This window comes from Pogoniulus pusillus, chromosome 7 (assembly GCF_015220805.1).
Source record: "Pogoniulus pusillus isolate bPogPus1 chromosome 7, bPogPus1.pri, whole genome shotgun sequence".
Classification (NCBI taxonomy): domain Eukaryota; kingdom Metazoa; phylum Chordata; class Aves; order Piciformes; family Lybiidae; genus Pogoniulus; species Pogoniulus pusillus.
Window position 1 is genome coordinate 16,626,716 of NC_087270.1, and position 19,945 is coordinate 16,646,660.

General features: G+C 40.5%; 1 protein-coding gene across 1 annotated transcript; it reads left to right on the forward strand.

The window, feature by feature from the left end:
• Positions 1-221: 221 nt before the first annotated feature.
• Positions 222-19,098, forward strand: LOC135176758 (cadherin EGF LAG seven-pass G-type receptor 1-like). Its single transcript, XM_064146092.1, has 18 exons — positions 222-367; positions 1,335-1,503; positions 2,781-2,989; positions 4,941-5,120; positions 5,713-5,932; positions 6,558-6,694; positions 7,570-7,713; positions 9,453-9,697; positions 10,148-10,257; positions 11,477-11,611; positions 12,121-12,257; positions 12,867-13,064; positions 13,400-13,494; positions 14,334-14,489; positions 14,977-15,174; positions 17,569-17,694; positions 18,072-18,273; positions 18,649-19,098. The coding sequence occupies exons 1-18, from the start codon at positions 317-319 to the stop codon at positions 18,820-18,822; spliced, it is 2,886 nt and encodes a 961-aa protein (XP_064002162.1). The 5' UTR covers positions 222-316; the 3' UTR covers positions 18,823-19,098.
• Positions 19,099-19,945: the final 847 nt, after the last annotated feature.

Sequence of the window (19,945 nt, forward strand, 5' to 3'; positions counted from 1 at the left end):
CCACTTTTGGGCCAAGAGGTTGGACTAGAGGGCTCACAAGGGCCCCTCCAGCCTAAATGATTTTGTGATGCAGAATTGAGAGAGGCCAGGTGTCTTGCTCCAAATCACACATACAGATCAAGATTTCAACCCATGGCTCTTAAATCCTGGGCATATGATTCAGTTGCTTGTCTCTGCTGGCTCTGTTGAGCATCTCCACCATTTTCTGTCTTCAGGTGGAAACTCAGAAGGCCTCTTTAGTATTTCCAGTACCACAGGAGTAATAACAATAACAAGAGACTTATCCAAACAGAGTGTTCCCCTGCATTACTCCCTGATGGTCACTGCCACAGATATGGGTCTGCCACCTCTTTCAACTTCTGTAATGGTAACAAATCTTTTATCTTAGTTTTTACTTGCACAGCTTATTCCCTAGTTTGGTTTGTTTGGTTTTTTTTTTTTTTTTTTTTTTTTTTTTTTTTTTTATTCTAAATGGAGTGTGACTGCACTACAGAAAATACCTGTTGGTGAGACAAAACTATGAAAACTTGGAATCATTGTCAGAGTCTCACTTCTTTTCCATGCAAGATGGTAATGGTTACAAGGTTATGCTGCTATAGCAATTTCTGGTACACCACCCATTACTGTTTCAACATTCCATTTCAGAAAAGAAAGGTAGAAACTCTAGGCCATGAGGAAGATTAGAGATGTTGAGGCTTCTGTGCAAGGTCAAAGAGTGGGACAGTCAGAGGGGAGGTAATGGAATTATATAATAGAATAAGCAGGAGACACCAAACAATGTGTTTCTGTTAATTTTCCTATAATACAAGATAAAATAAACTCTAAATTGAAGACTGAGAAATGTAAATGTGATAAAAGAAATATTTCTCTTACACAATGCTCATAACTAGTTGATGATCTGCTGCTACTAAATATCACATCTTAGCAGAGCTACACAAAAAGGACAAGAAATTCTATTCAACAGAATCATTGTATTTACAGGCACCTGCTCAGGTCATGCATCTCCAGTGGAACAGTTGCAAACACAGATCAGTCCCTCTCACTGAAACATTTTTAGCAAGCCAAGTCACTTGATATGTGCCGTGCAGGATGAACTGGAATCCTTCTCTGTGTTTAGGAAAGCACGTGGGTGAACCTCAATGGATGAGGCTGCTGGGATTTTTCACTAACCTTCACTGACTTCAAGGCACTAATGTGACAAACTTGGCATGCTGCAATTGTAGTTTTTTTTTTGTTATTGACAGTGTTCTGGACTTCTGCTGTTGCATGCCTCAGTAGTAAAGTCTGTCAAATATGAAAACATAACCCCCATGGTTGTGCCCTTTTCTCTGCAGGTGACTGTAGTGATAGCTCCCATCAACATTTCATTCCCGATATTCTCTGAAGTCATCTATCAGCCTGCCCCTCTGAGTGTGAAGACACTACCAGATACATTTGTTGTACAGATCAGTGTGTTGTATCATGCCTCTGTGCTGTACAGTATTGTCTCTGGAGATGAAAAGGGTAAGATATTTATGTGTAATTATGGGAAGAGGGTGTGTTAAACAGCTAGTGCTGCAGAACAGTTTGGATTGTTTCTTCTTCTTTTGCTTTTATTTGCTGTTCTACAAGCATTAATACTGGCTGTGTATCAACCAGGTGTACACATCCAGTATGAATCAGGTGTGGGCACACGATCTGAATTTCTGTCAGATTGGCTGGAGCCACATGATACAGAGCTGACTGCACTGACTGTATGCTTTCTTGTGTCTGCTACAGGAAGATCAGGAATAAAGTTATGGTGACTGGATGTAAGGGAGGGGTATTAATTAATGCAAGATGAGATTTTTTCAAAATGACTATTATTTATAAATGTTGATATTCAAAACTCTTGCTACTTGCCCAGTAATTTTAAATAATAATTATCGGGATCTCTGCAACAGTCATGAAAAGCATTACATAAGCGAATGAATAGATCCAGAACAAATAACTAGGAATAATACATGGAAGAGAGGTTCTTGTGGTCAGTTACACTGCTTGTCCACTAGATGGACTCAGAAAGCTACTTTCTGCTTTTGGCAGAAGGCAGTTGGTGAATTACAAGAGGCTTTAAGTATTTACTCACAAATATTAATCTCCTGATTCCTCAGAACTAGCTACAGCTTCAAAGAGTACCCAAACGCTTGCAGAGAGTTCTGTTGGTGTCTTCTTAGCTGCTAAGGCTTCTGATTCTTCTTAGGCTTTACAGGGATGCTGGGGAAAGGAGACAGACAATCTCTGACCTGGTCTTGATTCCTCTGGATGATCTGTCCCTCCAGGACTTCCCATCTTGGCAGGAGACTTTCTGGTGTGGGCAGGATGTCTTGGCAGATGGGCATCCTTGGCACAAATGAAATTCCTTGCAGAAATCCTCATCAGAACAATATTTCATAGAAAATAGGCCATGCTGGGTTAACAGTATTGAAGGTCTTTTCCATTGGAAGTGATCCTTTGACTCTCTGAAATAATTTCTGACTGAAACAAGAACAAACTGACTGTTTCAGAGAAGACAGCTGACTGGAGAGTGGTGAAGTGAACTTCTCTCCTTTGGTTCCCACCTGACCATCCGAATTATTTGGGTTTGGTAATTACAGCACTGAATATATCTGATAGTCTCAGAAGTTGAATTTTATTTTGTCATTTGGAGAAAACTGTAACATACGATATTCATACGCATTGCAGATAGTTGGCATTGAAGAGTTCATATCATCAGTTTTAACTAATAAAATCATAAACTGTTATGTTTTTTTTCCCAAACCCAGGATATTTCTTTATCCATCCATCCACTGGTATTGTAAAAACAACAAAGACTTTGAAACCAGAAGATTTTCCAGTCGCTTTCAATGTGAGAGCAACAGATTCGTCTGACGCTAGCATATTTAATGAAGTGGCTGTGAATGTAGAAGTCATTGTTGAAAATTATTTCTCCCCTGTTTTCCCTTCTGCTCTAATAGAAGAAAGATTAGAAGAGGTAAGAAAATGTTATCCAAATTGAATCACAAATTCTCAATTAAAAATATTATTAATATTAATATCGATATCATTGCCATTTTGGTCTGCCATATAATGTTTTAAGGCTTCTTTCAAGCTGAAAATCCCAATAATTAAAGAGAATGATCTGGAAGTGTGGACATAATGAAGAATTAATCTTTTGCTCAGGTACTACATGAAGTTAAAAAAAAAAGCCACCCTATTTTGCATATTTGTACACAGAGAACATTTGTGTGCGTTTGAAATCTAGTGGATGTGCTGAGTACCTCATACTCTCACTCAGCATTTTGTAAGGGAGCTTCACAGAGAGAAGTATCAGGCATAAATCTCTAATCTAGCTACATTTCTCCTCTTGCTCATGTGCAATCTGTTGTCACTCTTCTTGATGGAAAATAATCAGCAGCAGAAAACAAGTTAGATTTCAGCCTGTGGCTGTTACATTATGAGAGCCTACAAAAGGAGCCACAGCATTTAATTATGCAAAAAAACATCCAGCTCAGCATTTCATTCTTCAATTAAAAACAAAAATACTTGTCAGGCTTTAATCTGCCAGCTTTTTTGTTTGTTTGTTTTGTTAAAGCACATAGATCACATGCTATTATGTATGAAGCACACACCTTGAGATTCCCAGCTGATTCATACCCACTCTCTTTAAGAGTCACAAATGATTTAGAATATGGTTCATTTCTAACATTGAGCTAAATATAGGTTTAAATATTATGCCTGTCTTTAATGTTCCCAGTTAGTTTGATGGAGAAGAGCTAGAGCCACGATTTCCAACCTTAAAAATTTATTTCCATGTGAAATATTTACACAGGAAGATCGCATAACTTCAGATCAGGTGTCAAATGGCCATGCAAGTGAAACACTTGTAGTTACTGTCAAATAACTTGATGCAAATAACTGTCTATTAGAGAAAATAAATAGGAAAAAATAGTTGCAGCCAAATGGTGTTCAGAAAGAAACATGATTTTGAAGCTGAGAACATTCATTCATTTCTGTAGGTGTAGTGGCTGTTAAACACAATTAGTTCCTCAACAGCAGTGTTCAGCCTGTTTGAAATCGTAGTGATTTTCCTGCTGTAGAGAGAGATACAGTGGTGATGGTGGTGGTGGTGAACAGTTCTGTGGTTCTTTTCTGTGAATTCAAGAAAACAAGAGATTCTCTTACAAAGAGATTCTCTTACTGAGTCGAACAAGTTGCACGATTTTGATTTATTCAATATTGGTGGTGGTTTGGGAGTTACCTGCCCCTCCCCCCCCCCCCACTTAGGAAATTCACCCAGACTAGACTCAGCAGGGTGGAAGTTAAGGAATGAAGCTATATTTACAGCTTAGCACAATTTACAAGCATACATATATATATATAGAGAGAGAGAGAGAGAGAGAGAGAGAGTTATACACAAGTTAAAAGTAATACAGAAACACAATAACCCTCCCAGAAACAATCAGTGTCCCCAGGAGGCTCCCAACCCAAACACCTACTGCCCCTCCTCCCCTCTTGCCCTCCTTTCAGAAATAACCAGATCAACCCATGTATATCTCAGGTGATAAATCTGGAGAGATCTGAGGTGAGATGTCAAAAAGAAGACAAGGAGGTTAGAGAAAAAAGGGTTAGGTCGGATTAAAGAGTTAAGGCAGAGGCAACCATACAGACCGCCAGAAAGAAGGAGCAGAACTGAGAGCTGAGAAGTGTGTGAGAAGCAAGTGTCTTGTCTATATTTTGACTAGTTGCATTTCTCATCAGGGGAATGGGTGATATAGGGCACTGTTGTTTCTTCTCTTCTCACAGCTAAGGATTTAATTTCTCTCAGTAAAATACTCCAGTTAGCCCCAAACCAGCACAAATACCTGTTACTTTGCCCTTTCACGTAATTCAAGAAACTGCAGCTATCCAGTCTCTCACAGCCTCAATCTGTTCTTTGTCCACAGAATTTACCTGCTACTCAGATTGTCCATCTGAAAGCTCAGGATAATGACACAGGTAGAAATGGTTTTCTGACATATGGCATTCTAGCAGGAGATGGACTAAAATTCAGGATAAATGAAACAACTGGAATTCTGTATTCCACTGTCTCCTTTGATTATGAAGAGGAACCTACAGAGTATCAGGTTTGCTTTAGATTCCTTCAGTCTTCATTGTTCAGAACTCTTTACCTTTCTCTTGGATAACAGAGATTCTGGTTTTGTTTAGTTTGATATTGCCTGAATACTTTATGTGTCGGTTGAGAGCATCTCAAGATGTGTTGCATTACTAAAGCAAGACACTTAGGCTACAGTGAAATTCAAGCAAGGCTCCTTGTTCACTTATCCTACAAACTCTCAAACACTTCAGCACATGAATAACTAACTTCATAATGACAGTTCCTGTGTTTGGTGCTGTTTATTTGAATCCAGACTGGACTGAGATCTTGCAGATTCTCAGTTAATCATCTTTATTGTTGCTGCCATTGATGGACATTTTTTATGATCTTACTTTGCTTCAAGCAAAAATATTGGTAAGTGTGTTGCTTCTACATAGAATGAGTGTTTTTACTGACCAAATACACATTAAGTTTTCAATAATAATTTTGAGGTGAATCCACTATTTCACATTACATTTTTAAGAATACTCTGACATTTAAAACTCACCAACATTTTTCTGGCCCTTTTACAAGTAATTATATGTATGATTTCTCATTACCAATAATCTTGTAACTTACAGCTGGTGATATATGCTGAAGATGATGGAATCCCTGAGAAGAAAAGAGGTTACTGCACAGTTGTCATAAAGATCACTGATGTTAATGACTGGCCACCTGTCTTTGATCCAGTGACTGAATTCAATGTAAATGAAAATGTGCCTGTGGGATTTCTAGTTGGAAAAATCACAGCAACAGACAGAGACACAGGAGACAATGCCTTTATTCTATACAACCTTACAGGTAACAAGGAATTCTCATACTGCACTGGAACAACTGTCCCAGTCATCTATACTGTTCCAAGCATAAACAGCATTATGTGTGCTACCTCCTAACCCCTTTTCACGTAAGCCAAGAAGGTTCAGTTTCACAGTGTTCAGTATTTTACTAATTTATTCTCATACAGCTTTCACACTGATTGATTAGAGATATCTTTTCAGAAACTACAAACTGTTGTGCTTTTAATGATACTCTTAATTCTATTAAAAATAAGCTTTAAAAATATCTTCAGCTATTTAATTGCTGTAGCTGCAATCATCAGGAGTTATTTGGATGAAGAATATGCCCACACCTTTCTTGAATGAGGAATAAGGGTCTCATAATTCATCCCTGCCTTGTAGAATGTATTGTGCCTGGGCCAGTTATTAAATATTGCAAAATGAAGCCTTTCCTCAGCCTGTGAATTGTGAGCATTTCACAGCTACAAAAAGCAGATGTAAATGTTATCACAGGTGTGTCAGGGACCCAGCTCACTATGGAGGGCTATTGGAGAGCTTTATTCTTCACCTTTTTACTGGACATATTTACCTCTGCAGCAATATTGCCAAAACAGACAGCATGTCACTGATAATCTTTAAATGTATTTCAGGTGGTGGAGGAAATGTATTTGAAATAGATGAAATACATGGCATGATTAAGATCAAGAATCCTCCAGACTACGAAACCATGAATAAATACAACCTTACAGTGAATGCAGTCAACAATAAATCTGACCCTTTCTATCAGGTAGAAGACAGTTATTGTAATGAACAGAGTGGATTTTGAATTGGTGGAAGAGGGACGTATCACAAATGCTAGTTGTGCAGAATAAATGAGCCACCTAAACATGCTTAGGCTCAAACTCTTGTGTCCTTTTTCCATGCTAAGTAGTATTAGGCTCCATAATTAGTTAAAAGACTTGAAAAGCATGCATAGTAGAAACTGACCCTGAATTGTTTGCAGGCTAACACGTGCTGGGGAGTTGGAGCTCTTGCCCGTTGCTGTTAGTACTGTAAGTGCTAGAAAACAAGCAACTGGACATGACGTAACAGCCTCAAGCTGTGCCAGGGCAGTGTGGATATTGGGGAGAGTGTCTTCACTGAAAGGTTTGTGAAGCACTGGAACAGGCTGCCTGGGGAAGTGATGGAGCCACTTAAAAAACGTGTAGCTGCAGTGCTGAGGGCCACAGTTTGGTGGCGACTTGGCAGTATTTGGCTAGTGGTTGGGCTGCATGTTCATAAAGGTCTCTTCCAACCAAAACTATTCTATGATTCTGTAATTTTTTTGGGAGAAAATGTAGTTTTCATCAAATTGTTCTAATTCTGCTGCATTTCTTTTATTTGACAAGATATTACACACTTACCAGAAATAGAACGTGTGTGGGTCTCTTAGCCATATCTTGCAGCAGCAGAAACAAATGTTGGCCTCCCAAATACATCCTCTTCCTATTCAGACACTGAATTCCTGCCTCTTGTAGTGATCTCTGATGTTGAATTTACAAAATTAAAGCATTTTCTAAGTCTAATTTATACTTTTTGTTGCATATGCAAGTAACAAAACCCAAATCTCATCATGTAAGACATTCTATAGCCTAAAATGCATAAAACCATTTTGTTTTCTAGGCAACTACTCATGTCACTATTCTGGTGATTGATGTGAATGATAATGCTCCAGTATTTGCTCAGAGTTCCTATTCCGCTTCTCTAAACATGATTAATCCTGTAGGTGCTCATGTCATAACTGTGAGTGCCACCGACAAAGATCAGGTAACTACCCCTGCTTTAGTTTGACACTGCATCAAGCTGCACCCCAAATACATTTTCCCCTAGGCAGGAAATACCAAATGTAGCAGAAAATTAATTCTGATTGTAACAGCACTGCAAACGGTAATTAATAATTCTGATGTTTCCACCTTGCCACTCAACAAACTTCCTGTCTTTGGGCATGCTTCTTCAGCCTTGATTTTTCCTCTATTATATGGAATTGTACTGATCTTTCAGAAGTGTACAAGGACCAAAGCAATTTAGTGTCTGTTATTTCAGCTTCTGGAATGTAAGAATTGGCGAAGGCTAAACATCATCTAGCAGGCTCAAACATGAAAATGTCTGCCTCTTAAGCGTGGTACCTCAGCTAATTCTCTGTGTCCCCATTTTTTCAAAGTAATTTTGTTTGATATATCCATCCTGCACCCATCAAGTAGCATCCAGGCATTGGCCAAGACATCCAGTAGTCACCCAGACCACCATGACAACATCACTACTAATTATGTCATTTAAAAGATGAAACATGTAGAAGTGACAACAAAATAGGTGTAGCAGGTACCTTCCTTTTTCTTCACCCAGAATCTGGGTTAAAATAGCTGCATATTACTGTAAATACTCAATAACCCCTTTTCTTTATCATCCTTCTTGATTTTATATAAAAAGTGAAACTGTTTATGAAAGTTGCTGGAGTCTGAGAGATTTGAAACTTATCCTACAGACAACATGGCTGGTCCTCTACCGTGCAGAGTGGCACTCAATCACTCTTTGCCTCCCCTTCAGGATTCTGGGAGAGAGTCCAGTACTGAAACTATTACATTTTGCCTGTATTCCTCCCTGTTCCTGAAGTAATTATAAATGCACAGGTTATTTAATGACAAGAGATGTTCATGGTTGAGTTTGGTCTTGCTGCTGCAGAGCCATGGAAGAACAGGAGATGATGTTTTTCAGAAACACAGAGCCTACTGCAACAGAGTCAAATGTAAAGGTTTGTCAAAATGGCTTGTCTCAGGAGAGTGAAAGTGATGTGCAGAGAGTAAAATGTGTCCATCTTTCCTGTGGCAGGCAGGAACGTGACTTGTTCTCATTGCAGCTGGGGGCTGTGCTTCTCCTAAAGGTGTGAAGAAGAAGATCTAAGGGACTTTGACTTATTCTCACTGACATCACAACTTTAGATGACTTTCTACTCTGACTGTCCTACTCCACATGTGTCCTTATTTTCACTAGAGATTTTTTTGTGTTCCCCCCCCCCCCCCCATTATTACTGTATAACTGTAAACTGCTTGTGAATTTTCTTCTGCTTTGTGTTTTTATTGACACTTCTCCTACGATAGCTAACTCCAAGCTTTCACTCTCAAAAGAAATTCACTTAGAGACATTTAGACATTGTCATATTTATTGTTTCAGTGTTTATAGTACCCTTCAAATTGTAGTTCCAGGGCACATAGGTTTTTTAGGGAAAATTCCAACACCTAATAGCTATGGGAATTAGCAATAAATTAATTTGGCAGAGGTAGGGCAACTCTGTGCACTAGCTCTCTTTGCCACTGCTGCTCTTGTGCTACACCTTAAGCACAAAGCAGCTCTGAATCTGGTTTGCTGTAGTTATTAAAAACTTCTCTGGCATTCTGTCCCTTTAAGCATGAAAATACTGAGATTCCAGCAACTCTGTGTGTTGGGCCTTGGGGCAATGGAACAACATGGTCCTCCGAGCATTACATGACACTGTGTTCCTTTCATGGCAGGGGGAAAATGGCCTTATTGAGTACTACATTCTCCCTGATCGAAACTTCAGCCCATTTTTCCTGATAGAAGATATGAGTGAGGGGAAAATAATTACAACTGGAAACCTGTCTGAGTTCAGAGAGATCCACTTAACAGTGATGGCGAAGGACAAAGGCTTGCCATCTTTAAATGCCACTGCTATGATCACTCTGAATGTGTTTGACAACCGTCCGTTTGTTCCTCGGTTTAACGAGTGTGAAATCAGGTGAGGTTATAGAACTGGTATATATTCTCCAGGTAGTGAAAAACACAGTCAAGTTGAAAGCTGAAGCAAATCTTCATCTTCTATGCAGAAAAAATGACATCAGGTTTTCTTTCAGCAGAACATCCAGGAAAGTCTGCTATGCCAGTTGCTCTGTGAACACGACGTGAGGCACTGCCTTTGGTTTCTTTGTTGTGCAGCTTGTATGAGCCAGACTCTTTGTCCCTTTCCTCTTGCACACTAATAAAACACTCTTCTTTAGGCTTCACTCAAGGATAAACCAAAGTCTGGCTAGAAAAGCAGTGCTTGTGCAGCACTCTCAAAGTCAGTAACAACTAGATGGGAGTGGGCTGGATTTTCCACAGAGAAATTGCTCATAGAATTTAAGTTTCAAAGCTTTTTAGTGCATCAACTTCTGGAGAAAGTAACATTATGATTTCTCATTTATTTTAGCATTTCTGTTTTGGAAAACACAGGAGTGGATTATTTAATTTATGTTTTCACTGTGGCTGGAGCTCTTGGAAAATCCCTAAGTTACACAATTGTATCTGGCAATGAAAAAGGTGAGTGCTATTTCCTATGAGTTAAAATAACTAAGTGATAGAATAGCCTGTCTTCTGTGTGGCAGATGTTGCTGTATCTAAGTGAGATGGAGAGCAAGGTTAAAAATAATCTGTTTTCTTAGGGAAAAAAAAAAGGAAATACACAAAAAAATCCTTTTGAGGCTCTTGGTCGTGGACTTTGTTCATCATCTTTGAGTAAAAAGGTGGTGATAACTCAATAGAAAACGAGTTCCTGTAGCCTTAAGTTAGAATAATTTTGCAGGCTGAGGGAGCAAAAGTAGCAAGCAGCTTCCTCCTTGCCAATCGCTTTTTGTCTATCATTTCCTTGTGCTTGCCCCTGTCAGCACATGTGCCTCCCTTCAAGCTTTTGCAGCTGTGCTGTGACTTCATTTGGTGCACCAAATCATTAGAAAATTAAAGAAAAACCTGGAAATCAATGAAAAAGAGGCTGCAATTCTGTTTTCTACGTGTTTTGTTTCTTTACATACCTGTTTGGAGGCCTGTTTGGTCTGGGAAGGGTTGTGCTTCATGTTCTTAAGAGCAGAGGAATGATGAAATATCCTAAGAGAACTGATAATACAGCTCTGATGGTTTGGGTGTTACCTGCCCTCCCTCTCCCCCCCCCCCCCCCCACTTTAGAAATCACCCAGACTAGACTCAGCTGGCTCTGGAAGTTGAATGAAGCTTTTATAATTACAGCTTAGCACAACTATACAAGCAGCTATTTACAGTATATACAGTTACATACAGAAATATACAAGGTAAAAGGTAATACAGAAACATAACAGCCCTCCCAGAAACCTGAGTCCCCAGGAGGGGCTCCCAATTGCCCTTCCACCTTCTCCCACCCCTCTCTACCTTACCGCAGATGTTGGCTTGTGCCCAAGGAAGAATGGAGGGTTGGCCAGGGGGGTTAGGAAGCAAGTGGATTAATCAGGTTAGGTTAGAGAAAGAAGAATGCAGCCCACAGCCCAGGCTGAGAGCAGCTACCTTATCTATGTTTGGACACTTGCCCTTGTACCTCTCAGCAAGCCTAGCAGTGAAGTAGGCATCATCATTTCCCTTTCACAGCCTGTAGTCTAGTTCTTCTCACCAAAACATTCTAGCTAGCTTCAAACTAGCACAACATCCTAAGAGCAGCTAAGACACATGAAGCAGGAGGGATACCAGTGAAATTAATTGTAGCTGTAACAACAAAGTTGCAATTTTGTTCTTTCAGGTCATTTTCGATTGGATCAGAAAAGTGGTCAGCTGAGAACAGCGACTAACTTGAACTACGAGGATGTTTCTCAGTATGTGATTTTCATTGAGGCAAATGAAGATCTCTCATCTGCTGCAGACATACGGCGTTCAGGTAACTTTATTCTTTGAAGGCAATTCCAATTTAAATCAGGGTCAATGAACACTGTACACAATGAACCTCTGTATTTGCAATGTAGGAACCTTGATTCTCTTTAACTGAGAAGTCCAGTGCAAAAGGTGAAAAGCTGAAGGTCAAGGTTGTGCAGAGAAAATCCAGCAGCCTTCCTTCATGGGTGCAGACCCTTTCAGAACACATCTGTGTCCAGTTTGGCACTGGACTCCTCAGCAGGAGCTGGAGGGTGTGTGTCCCTTGCTCGGTACAGCACATCCAGCTAAAGAGGGCTGATGGAGGAGTGGTGCTGTCATCTTTTACCTTGGGCTACCTGCTCTTTCTTAAGCCCTAAGATCGAGCTCTTCTGGGCACATCGCTGCTGCATTCCCTTTCTTCCCCCTCTTCCTCACATGCAGCAGAGACACTATTGCAAAGCTTTAGCCTGACCTGGCCTTTGAAATTTGTGCTTTGCTGGTGTTTGTTGCACTTAAATTGTATTTGTTTAACAGATCTGTTTGCCCCAAATGTGGTGATGCTGACAATCTCAGTGCAGGATGTAAATGAAGAGCCAGTGTTCCTGAACAGTGCTTACTCTGCTCGGATACCAAATTCTGTGCCATACAAGTACCCTGTTATTACAGTTCAGGTAGAGTATCTTTCTGTGCTCTTCATGAGAAATCTTCTGGAAGATTTGTATTTTTCACACTGTTAAAACGGGTTAAGAGCTGTTAAATCTGTTATTGAAAACTTGAGCTTCTGCCCTTCTTCTCAGTTTAACCTAATGCAAGTGAGAGGTGAGGTGTTCAGGGAACTAGTACCAGTGGGGCTGTCAGGAGAGCTACACAATCTGTTCAGACTCATGCTGCTGTTGGGGATTACAGAGTGCACAAACTACTGCTCTCTTTGGCATCCTTAACCACTTTGTTATCTTTCGGTCCCCAAAGGGAAATTAATTCCAAAGTAGAGCAATTCTCCTCTTTTTCTGTCTGGTTCATTACTAGCCTGCTTCTCTTACGCTTGAAGCTGCAGAGTCCTCCAGACTCTATGATAAATGTGTTTCCCCTTTTATAGCCTTGGTCTGATTCTGGTAGTTTGTGCCCCACTTCATTTAGTGCACAGAGAATACAGGACAGCACTGTCCTAGAATACTTCTTGTCTTGCAATTAGCACTTGCAGAGTTTAATGACTGAAGAGCAATGTGCAGCCCAAAAGCTACAAGCTGAGTTTCACAAATCACCTTTTTTTTTTAACACAGGCCACAGATCCAGATTCAGGAGACAATGGACTTCTGCTGTACAGCTTAGTGAATAACCAAATGAATGAATTTGACATCGATGAAAACACAGGGCAGATTTTTACAGTTTCTGTAGCAGGAAAGGTTGAAACAATTAATCTGGAAGTTCAAGCTGCAGACCAAGGCATAAGAAAACTCACAGCCCAGACAACAGTCACTGTAAGCAAGATTGTTATTTATAGTCCTGATTTGCTTCCATGTTAAAACTCTATATACAAGACAAGCTAGGTTTGGTAAGGGCAAAAAAATTGCCTTTCACCACACAATGAGACTGGCAGAATTACCAGTACTGAAATATAAGGTTGCCATTTACGTTGACACATAAAGATACCTTGACATGAAGACTAACTTTTAGAGGACAATTGCATTATATCAGAGGGGTTTGGTTTCTGGGTTTCCTTTTGGGGGTTTTGTTTTGTTTGTTTGTTTAAACTGGATCTATGAGTGATACAAACATGTCAGAAAATTGTACATGTGATTTCTTAATTTATTAGGTAACCATTGATTCCAGTTCCAGCAATAACATTGTGGTCATGGTACTTAATCAGAAGATCAATGTTGTTGAAAGAAACATCCTTGAAGTAAAAAGGTATTTTTGAAACTGTAAAACTTACTCTGATAAAATATGTAATGATAAATTTAAAGTCCCTTTGAGACAGGGGTTTGACAGCCTACAGTGAAGATGATACAGCCAGCACCCATGAAAAGCTACTTCTTCAACTTGATATAGTTCAGAATAATTTCAAGGAATTCACAGAAAGCCAGTATATTTTTTCCTGGTAAAGAGTTGCCCTGAGCTGGAGAAATGTCAGAGGTCATTTGACTAGATGATTTTGAGAGGACTCAGTGTTTCTTTGACAGCCTAGGAAAAAGTTTTTCATGGATAGTAGGCCCAAGATACAAATGTGGAGACAGACAGGATGGAAACTTTTCTTCAGATGAAAAATCGGTCTGTGAAAAAGGAAGAGAAAACAATGAAGATTATGAGGCCAGAGTTCCATCCTCCCCACCTTTACTGTTTATAACACTCTATAGGTATTTAGAACAAATAATGTCAGGCACAAAATGACCCCTATGTTTCTTTGAAAAGCATGACTACATATATGACATGCCACACAATATTGGTTATGAAATCTAGAGACAAAGGTTAACCCTCCCCTTCTTTAATTTCAGTTATGCTAATGGCACCTAAGAATTTTCAGACTCTAAAAAACTTATGTAGCATCTACTAGTGAAAACTTACCTTTGCTTACCAGAGATAAGAACAGGGTTTCATATTCCTCACTCACTCAGTGATACTCTCTCACATTTTTATATGCTTAGATTAAAATACTAAATATCTGCAATGATACTACTATTCTGTCATTTAATTTTCAGAGTAAAATAATTGGTCATTTCCCAGTTAATGTTTTGTTAATATGACTGCAGGCTTCTGGAAGACAAACTGGCATGGAAAATATATGTCATTGATGTTAATTCCAATGAGTTTGAGAGAAAAGCAAGAAGCAGCACTGATGTAACCTACATGAAAATCATCGCTTTTGATGAGGAAAACCAGGAAGTACCTGCAGAAGATTTCAAACGGTCTGTATGGCACACTCTGTCCTCTGGGTGTCAGAGGCTTGGTTTCCCTTAAAATTGATAATATCTTGGAGTGGACAGGGTTAGATCAGATAACAGCCTATATGAGATTCATCTTGAGGCTCTAATGGGATTTTTAGAATTCAGAAAGCTTACATTCATTATTGAAAAGTAATTTTCATGTCTGTCAAAAACATGCATCAGGCTCTTTAATGAAGCAAAATACATTTAAAAGTTAGCCTTAAAGAAAACCGAAGCAGAAAGATTACAATTAACGTATGTATTGCTTTTGGAATTGCAGAATGTTGATCAAAAGCTTGTATTTAAAATGTATTTTAGAGTCATTTCATGACACAAGAGAGGCATATTCATATAAACATCCTGTGAAGGGCAGTTGCTATCTAGACTCAACACCTCTCTTAAACTAGTAATAATGGTTGATGTTACTAATGAAGTCTGTAGTGATACCATTGTACCTATCTATCTTCAGAAAACTAAGGGAGCAGAACAGTGACATTGAGATGGAACTGGAGAAGATCTTTTCAACTTCTGTAACTGCTGCCATAGAAGAGCCTCCTGCAGAGTCGGCAGCTCCTGAACACATTGCAGCCATCGTGCTGGGTGTTCTGCTAGCCTGCACTCTCGCAGCCTTCCTGGCATACATCGTTCTTACTATAAAAAGGAAAAGGTACAAACAGTTTTCCTCTAACAACATAACTTAGACTTACGACTAATAAGTTTACTTTAAATGTCAACCTGAAAAATACTTATCTGGTGAATTACTGGTATTTGTGTGGAGTATTGTCCAAGACTTGCTATAAATCAGAGTTGTGGCATTGTGCTGCAGATACTGGACACACTGCACATGATCAACGCTTGGTTTCTTCTTATCTTTGTCACACAGCAGCAGTGGAAACAAATACTTTTAAAACCAGAGAAATGGGGATCACAGAAATTTTAACTTTGAAGGAGGGCATGCATGTCATACCCAGATAAGTCTCCTCTAACCCCATGAATGCTGAAACCAAGGGAGGTTCTGCTGCTAACTTTTAGTGGCAGCAGGTCCACATAATAGAGGAAAACAAATGAGAGATGATTCTGCTGCTCTACTCTGGTGAGACCTTGCCTGGAGTACTGTATCCAGTTCTGGAGCCCTCACCATAAGAAGGACATGTTTGAGAGGTCCATAGGAGTACCACAGAAATGATTTAAGGGCCAGAACACCTTTCCTGTGAGGACAGACTGACAGAGTTCGGGTTGTTCAGCCTGGAGAAGGCTGCAATGGAACCTTATTACAGCCTTTCAGTACTTAAACAGGGTCTATAAGAAAGATGAGGACAAGTTCTTTTGTTGCAACAGGACAAGGAATGATGATTTTAAACTAAAAGGGGGGAAATTTAGCCTACATACAAGGAAGAGTGTGGATGGTGGAACACTGGCTCAGGTTGTCCGGAGAGCTGGTGGAAGCCCAATCCCTGGAAACATTCCAGGTCAGGTTGGATGTGTCTCTGAGGAACCTGCTCTAGTTAAACATGCAGAGGGCTTATACTAGGTGATCTTTAAAGGTTCCTTCTGCCCCAAAGTATTCTATGATTCCAGGATACACATTCCAAGATGGCAGTGGGCATTACCTTGTTACCATTATAGAAAAACAGGATTGGGTATAATCAACACAGTTTCACCAAGGGCAAATCCTGCCTGACAAACCTGGTAGCCTTCTATGAAAAAAGTCACAACATTAATAGATGAGCAGTGAGCAACTGATGTCATCTTCCTGGACCTGAGCAAAACCTTCAACCCTGTGCCACACAACATCCTGGTCTCCAAACTGGTAAAATATGGGTTCAGTGGATGGACAACTCAGTGGATTAAAACCTGTCTTGATAGTCGCACCCAAAGAGTGGCTGTCAATCAGTCCATGTCTGAGTGGAGGGCAGTGACAACTGGAGTCCCTCAAGGATCAGTACTGGGACTGGTATTGTTCAGTATCTTTCTCAGTGACACGGACAGTGGCATTGAGTGTACACTCAGCAAGTTCGCCAGCAACACCAAGTTGTGTGGTGTGGCTGACATGTTGGAGGGAAGGGATCCATCCAAAGGGACCTTAACAGGCTGGAGATGTGGCCCCACACCAACCTCATGAAGTTCAACAAGACCAAGTGCAGGATCCTGCATCTGTGTTGGGGCAATCCCAAGCACCGATACAGGCTGGGCAGTGATTGGCTTGAGAGCAGCCATGAAGAAAAGGACTTGGGGGTACTGGCAGACAAAAAGCTCAACATGAGCCACCAAGTGTGCACTTGCAGCCGAGAAAGCCAACTGTATCCTGGGCTGCATCAAGAGAGGTATAGCCAGGATGTCTAGGGAGGTAATTCTCCCCTTCTGCTTCACTCTGCTGAGACCCCATCTTGAGTAATGCATCCAGTTTTGGAGCCCCTATTACAAGCAAGATATGGACATGTTGGAACATGTCCAGAGAAGGTACATGAGGGTGATTGGAGAGTTGGAGCACCTCTCCTATAGAGACAGACTGCAAGAGTTGGGGCTGTTGAGTCTGGAGAGGAGAAGGCTCTGAGGAGACCTTATTGTGGCCTTCCAGTATCTTAAGGGGGCTAAAAGAAAGCTGGTGAGGGACTTTTTAGGCTGTTGGGTAGTGACAGGTCTAGGGAGAATGCAGCAAAACTATTAGTGGGTAAATTCAGATTGGATGTTAGGAAGAAGTTCTTTACCATGAGGATGGTGAGACAATGGAACAGGTTGCCCAGGGAGGTGGTAGAAGCCCCATCCCTGGAAGTTTTTTAAGGCCAGGCTGGATGGGGCTCTGAGCAACCTGATTTAGTGTGAGGTGTCCCTGCCCATGCCAGGGGGTTTGGAGCTAGATGAGCCTTGAGGTCTCTTCCAGCCCTGACAATTCTATGATTCTATGAAATACAGTGAACTAACCCCAGAATTATACCGCGTATAAATGTCTGTTAAACTTAGGACACAAATTCTTCATGTTCTGTTTTTAAAACAACTGTAAAACCAGCTTTAGAAAATAATGATTTTTGTTTTGTTTTGTTTTTTTTTCTCTCCCTTTCAGAAAGTACAATCAAGAGAATCTGATTAAGAAGCAAGCTGAAATTGTGGAGGGAATTGACAATCCAGGTGCAGCTGACAAAAATGGAAGTCTGAAAGGTCTAGGGACACCAGAGTGCATGGATGATGTGTAAGCAGAATGCTAATATCACAAATCTCTAAGAAACAGCCTATCAGAAGTTCTAGTTTATCCTGGTAACATAGGGTTTGCCTTGCATCTTTCACTAGGCCAATTTTTACAAACGCTTACAGGTTAAAACCTCCACGCTTGAAGGAAGCTAATACTTTTTTAATCTTGTCTCCTACTTACTCTTTGGCAAATCGTTAACCTTATGCAGAAAACCCACTTCAGGACACAAGAAGCTACTTAACATTTCCCTGGGTTAAATCCAAGTAATGTTGAGATCAGTGTACATGCTGCTCTCTCAGTTTGAGAGAGGCTAAGATTTTTGTCACTAAACTATTTGCAAGTTCAAGGTGTTATGAATTCTCTTAACTCTCTTTCAGGAAAACTGAAGTAATAGCTTTTAGCAACCTGTGTGACACCAGAGGAGGTGATGCTGATAAAGACCTCCCGGCTGATGAAAAAGGTGATTACCTCGAGACACTAAATTGCAACAGTGAATGTGAAGAACATGTAGCATCTCGAAAAGCCACTGAACCTAGCAATGTGTATGCTCAGGCCACTGCAGAACTCTCAACAAAACAGGTACTTACCTTTTCAGTGTCAAAGAATGGTTGTGAAAGACATTTCATCCTCGTTTATCAAATTATTTTTCACAACTCTTCCAGTGAAGTTGTGCTGTAACTAAGATAATACAAGGAAAAATACTTACATTAAGTAATAAAAATCTCTGAAGGGGAGCTGTGTTTGTCCCTGCCGAGGTGAACTTTATGATCCAGGGAAGAATGGTGACTGTCTTCCACTTTTCACATGTGTAAAGAGTTCTCATGTGTTGCTCCTAAAACCTGCAGCCTTAAAAGTGAGGTTTTCATTGTAAGCCTCAAGTTACACAACTTCTACTCCTTAGAACTTGTCCTTTTCCAACATTTTATAGCTTTCTGCCTCATCTGTTTTTTGCAGGATTGCTTTCTGACAGATACAAATCAAGAATCATCTCTTTCCTTAACACCTGATCCCACACTGAATACTCCTGAAAAAGAACTGAAAGGAGTAAAATTTTCAGAAGTGGCAGTTATTTTGGATGCAGAGCCTGAAGATTTTGAGTCTGATGATGATGGATCTTTTTATCAGTAAGAAAGCTTGATTAAGAAAACCAAAGGGAAGCCCCAAGGACAGTCATTGTAACAGTACAGAATTAAATGAGCAATAAGGACATGGGAATGTGATCCTGATTGTAATTCCTGCTCTTCCTGGAGTTAGTGCTGGAACAGATGGACAAGAAAGGGCTGCAGAATGGTTACTTCCCTTGAAGTGGTGCTCTCCCACAATGTATTTGGCTTGGTATGATGTGTGTGAAAGGGCAAGCTAATTAAAACAATTCCAACAAATCCAACTTATTTTGGATCAACTATTTATTTGGCACCAATTTTCTGTTATTTTGCATGAAACTCAACCCCGCAGCTAGCTTTTGAAAAGCAGAGCCTAACATTTTCTAGTTGTGATGTAAGAAAAATCAAGGAATACTGGTAAAAAGGTCTCATAGACCAGATGCTCATTTTGAGGGTGTCTGTGACAAGTCGTAAAATACCAAACTCTATAGAGATGTTTGTTTATAGTAATCAGTTGATAATCTGCAAACCTTAACAAGGGCTACTGTAGGATTGTCTGCAGCTACTCCTTGGAGATCTGTGATAAGCAATCTTGTAAGGACCCAGGCCTGCAGTGACTAAGGAAAGCAGGAGGGAGATAAAGGAGGAGCAGGGACATCCTGACATCAGCAACAAAGAAGGGTCTACTTGACCAGAGATGAGAAAGACCCTGGAAGGAAGACTGTGTGGGATGTTCATCGCAGATAACCATTCCAGACCACTAGGGTTGGAGTTGCTGGAATTGGGGTGGAGAATGGGAAAATACTTATGTTAATGAACTCAAAGAAATAATTGTAATAACCCTACCTCCTCTCATAGATATGCCTGCTCTTGTGACACAAATGTGGCTTGTGCCAGCATGGGGTGTGCAGGATTGATGGAGCGATCCTGCCTGCCCCCAGCGCTGTAACAAAACATAACCTGCTTCCTAACTCTGCAGGAGCTTTGGGTTCATTTCGCAGGTCAGTTGCAAGGTGCCTTTCCTCCCTCCAGCACTGGTCAGCCCCGGGAGGAGAGACTCTTGCTCCGAGCCCCGCACCCAAGCCACCCTCGTTGCGGAGGTGCCGAGGCGGCCGGTGTCACCCCGCAGCAGCGACTCACCGCCGGCG

Coding starts and splice junctions, on each gene's coding strand:
- LOC135176758 (XM_064146092.1), top strand. CDS start 317: ATGGTCACTGCCACAGATATGGGTCTGCCACCTCTTTCAACTTCTGTA. Junction 9,698..10,147: donor TTTAACGAGTGTGAAATCAG/GTGAGGTTATAG, acceptor CATTTATTTTAG/CATTTCTGTTTTGGAAAACA. Junction 13,495..14,333: donor AACATCCTTGAAGTAAAAAG/GTATTTTTGAAA, acceptor ATATGACTGCAG/GCTTCTGGAAGACAAACTGG.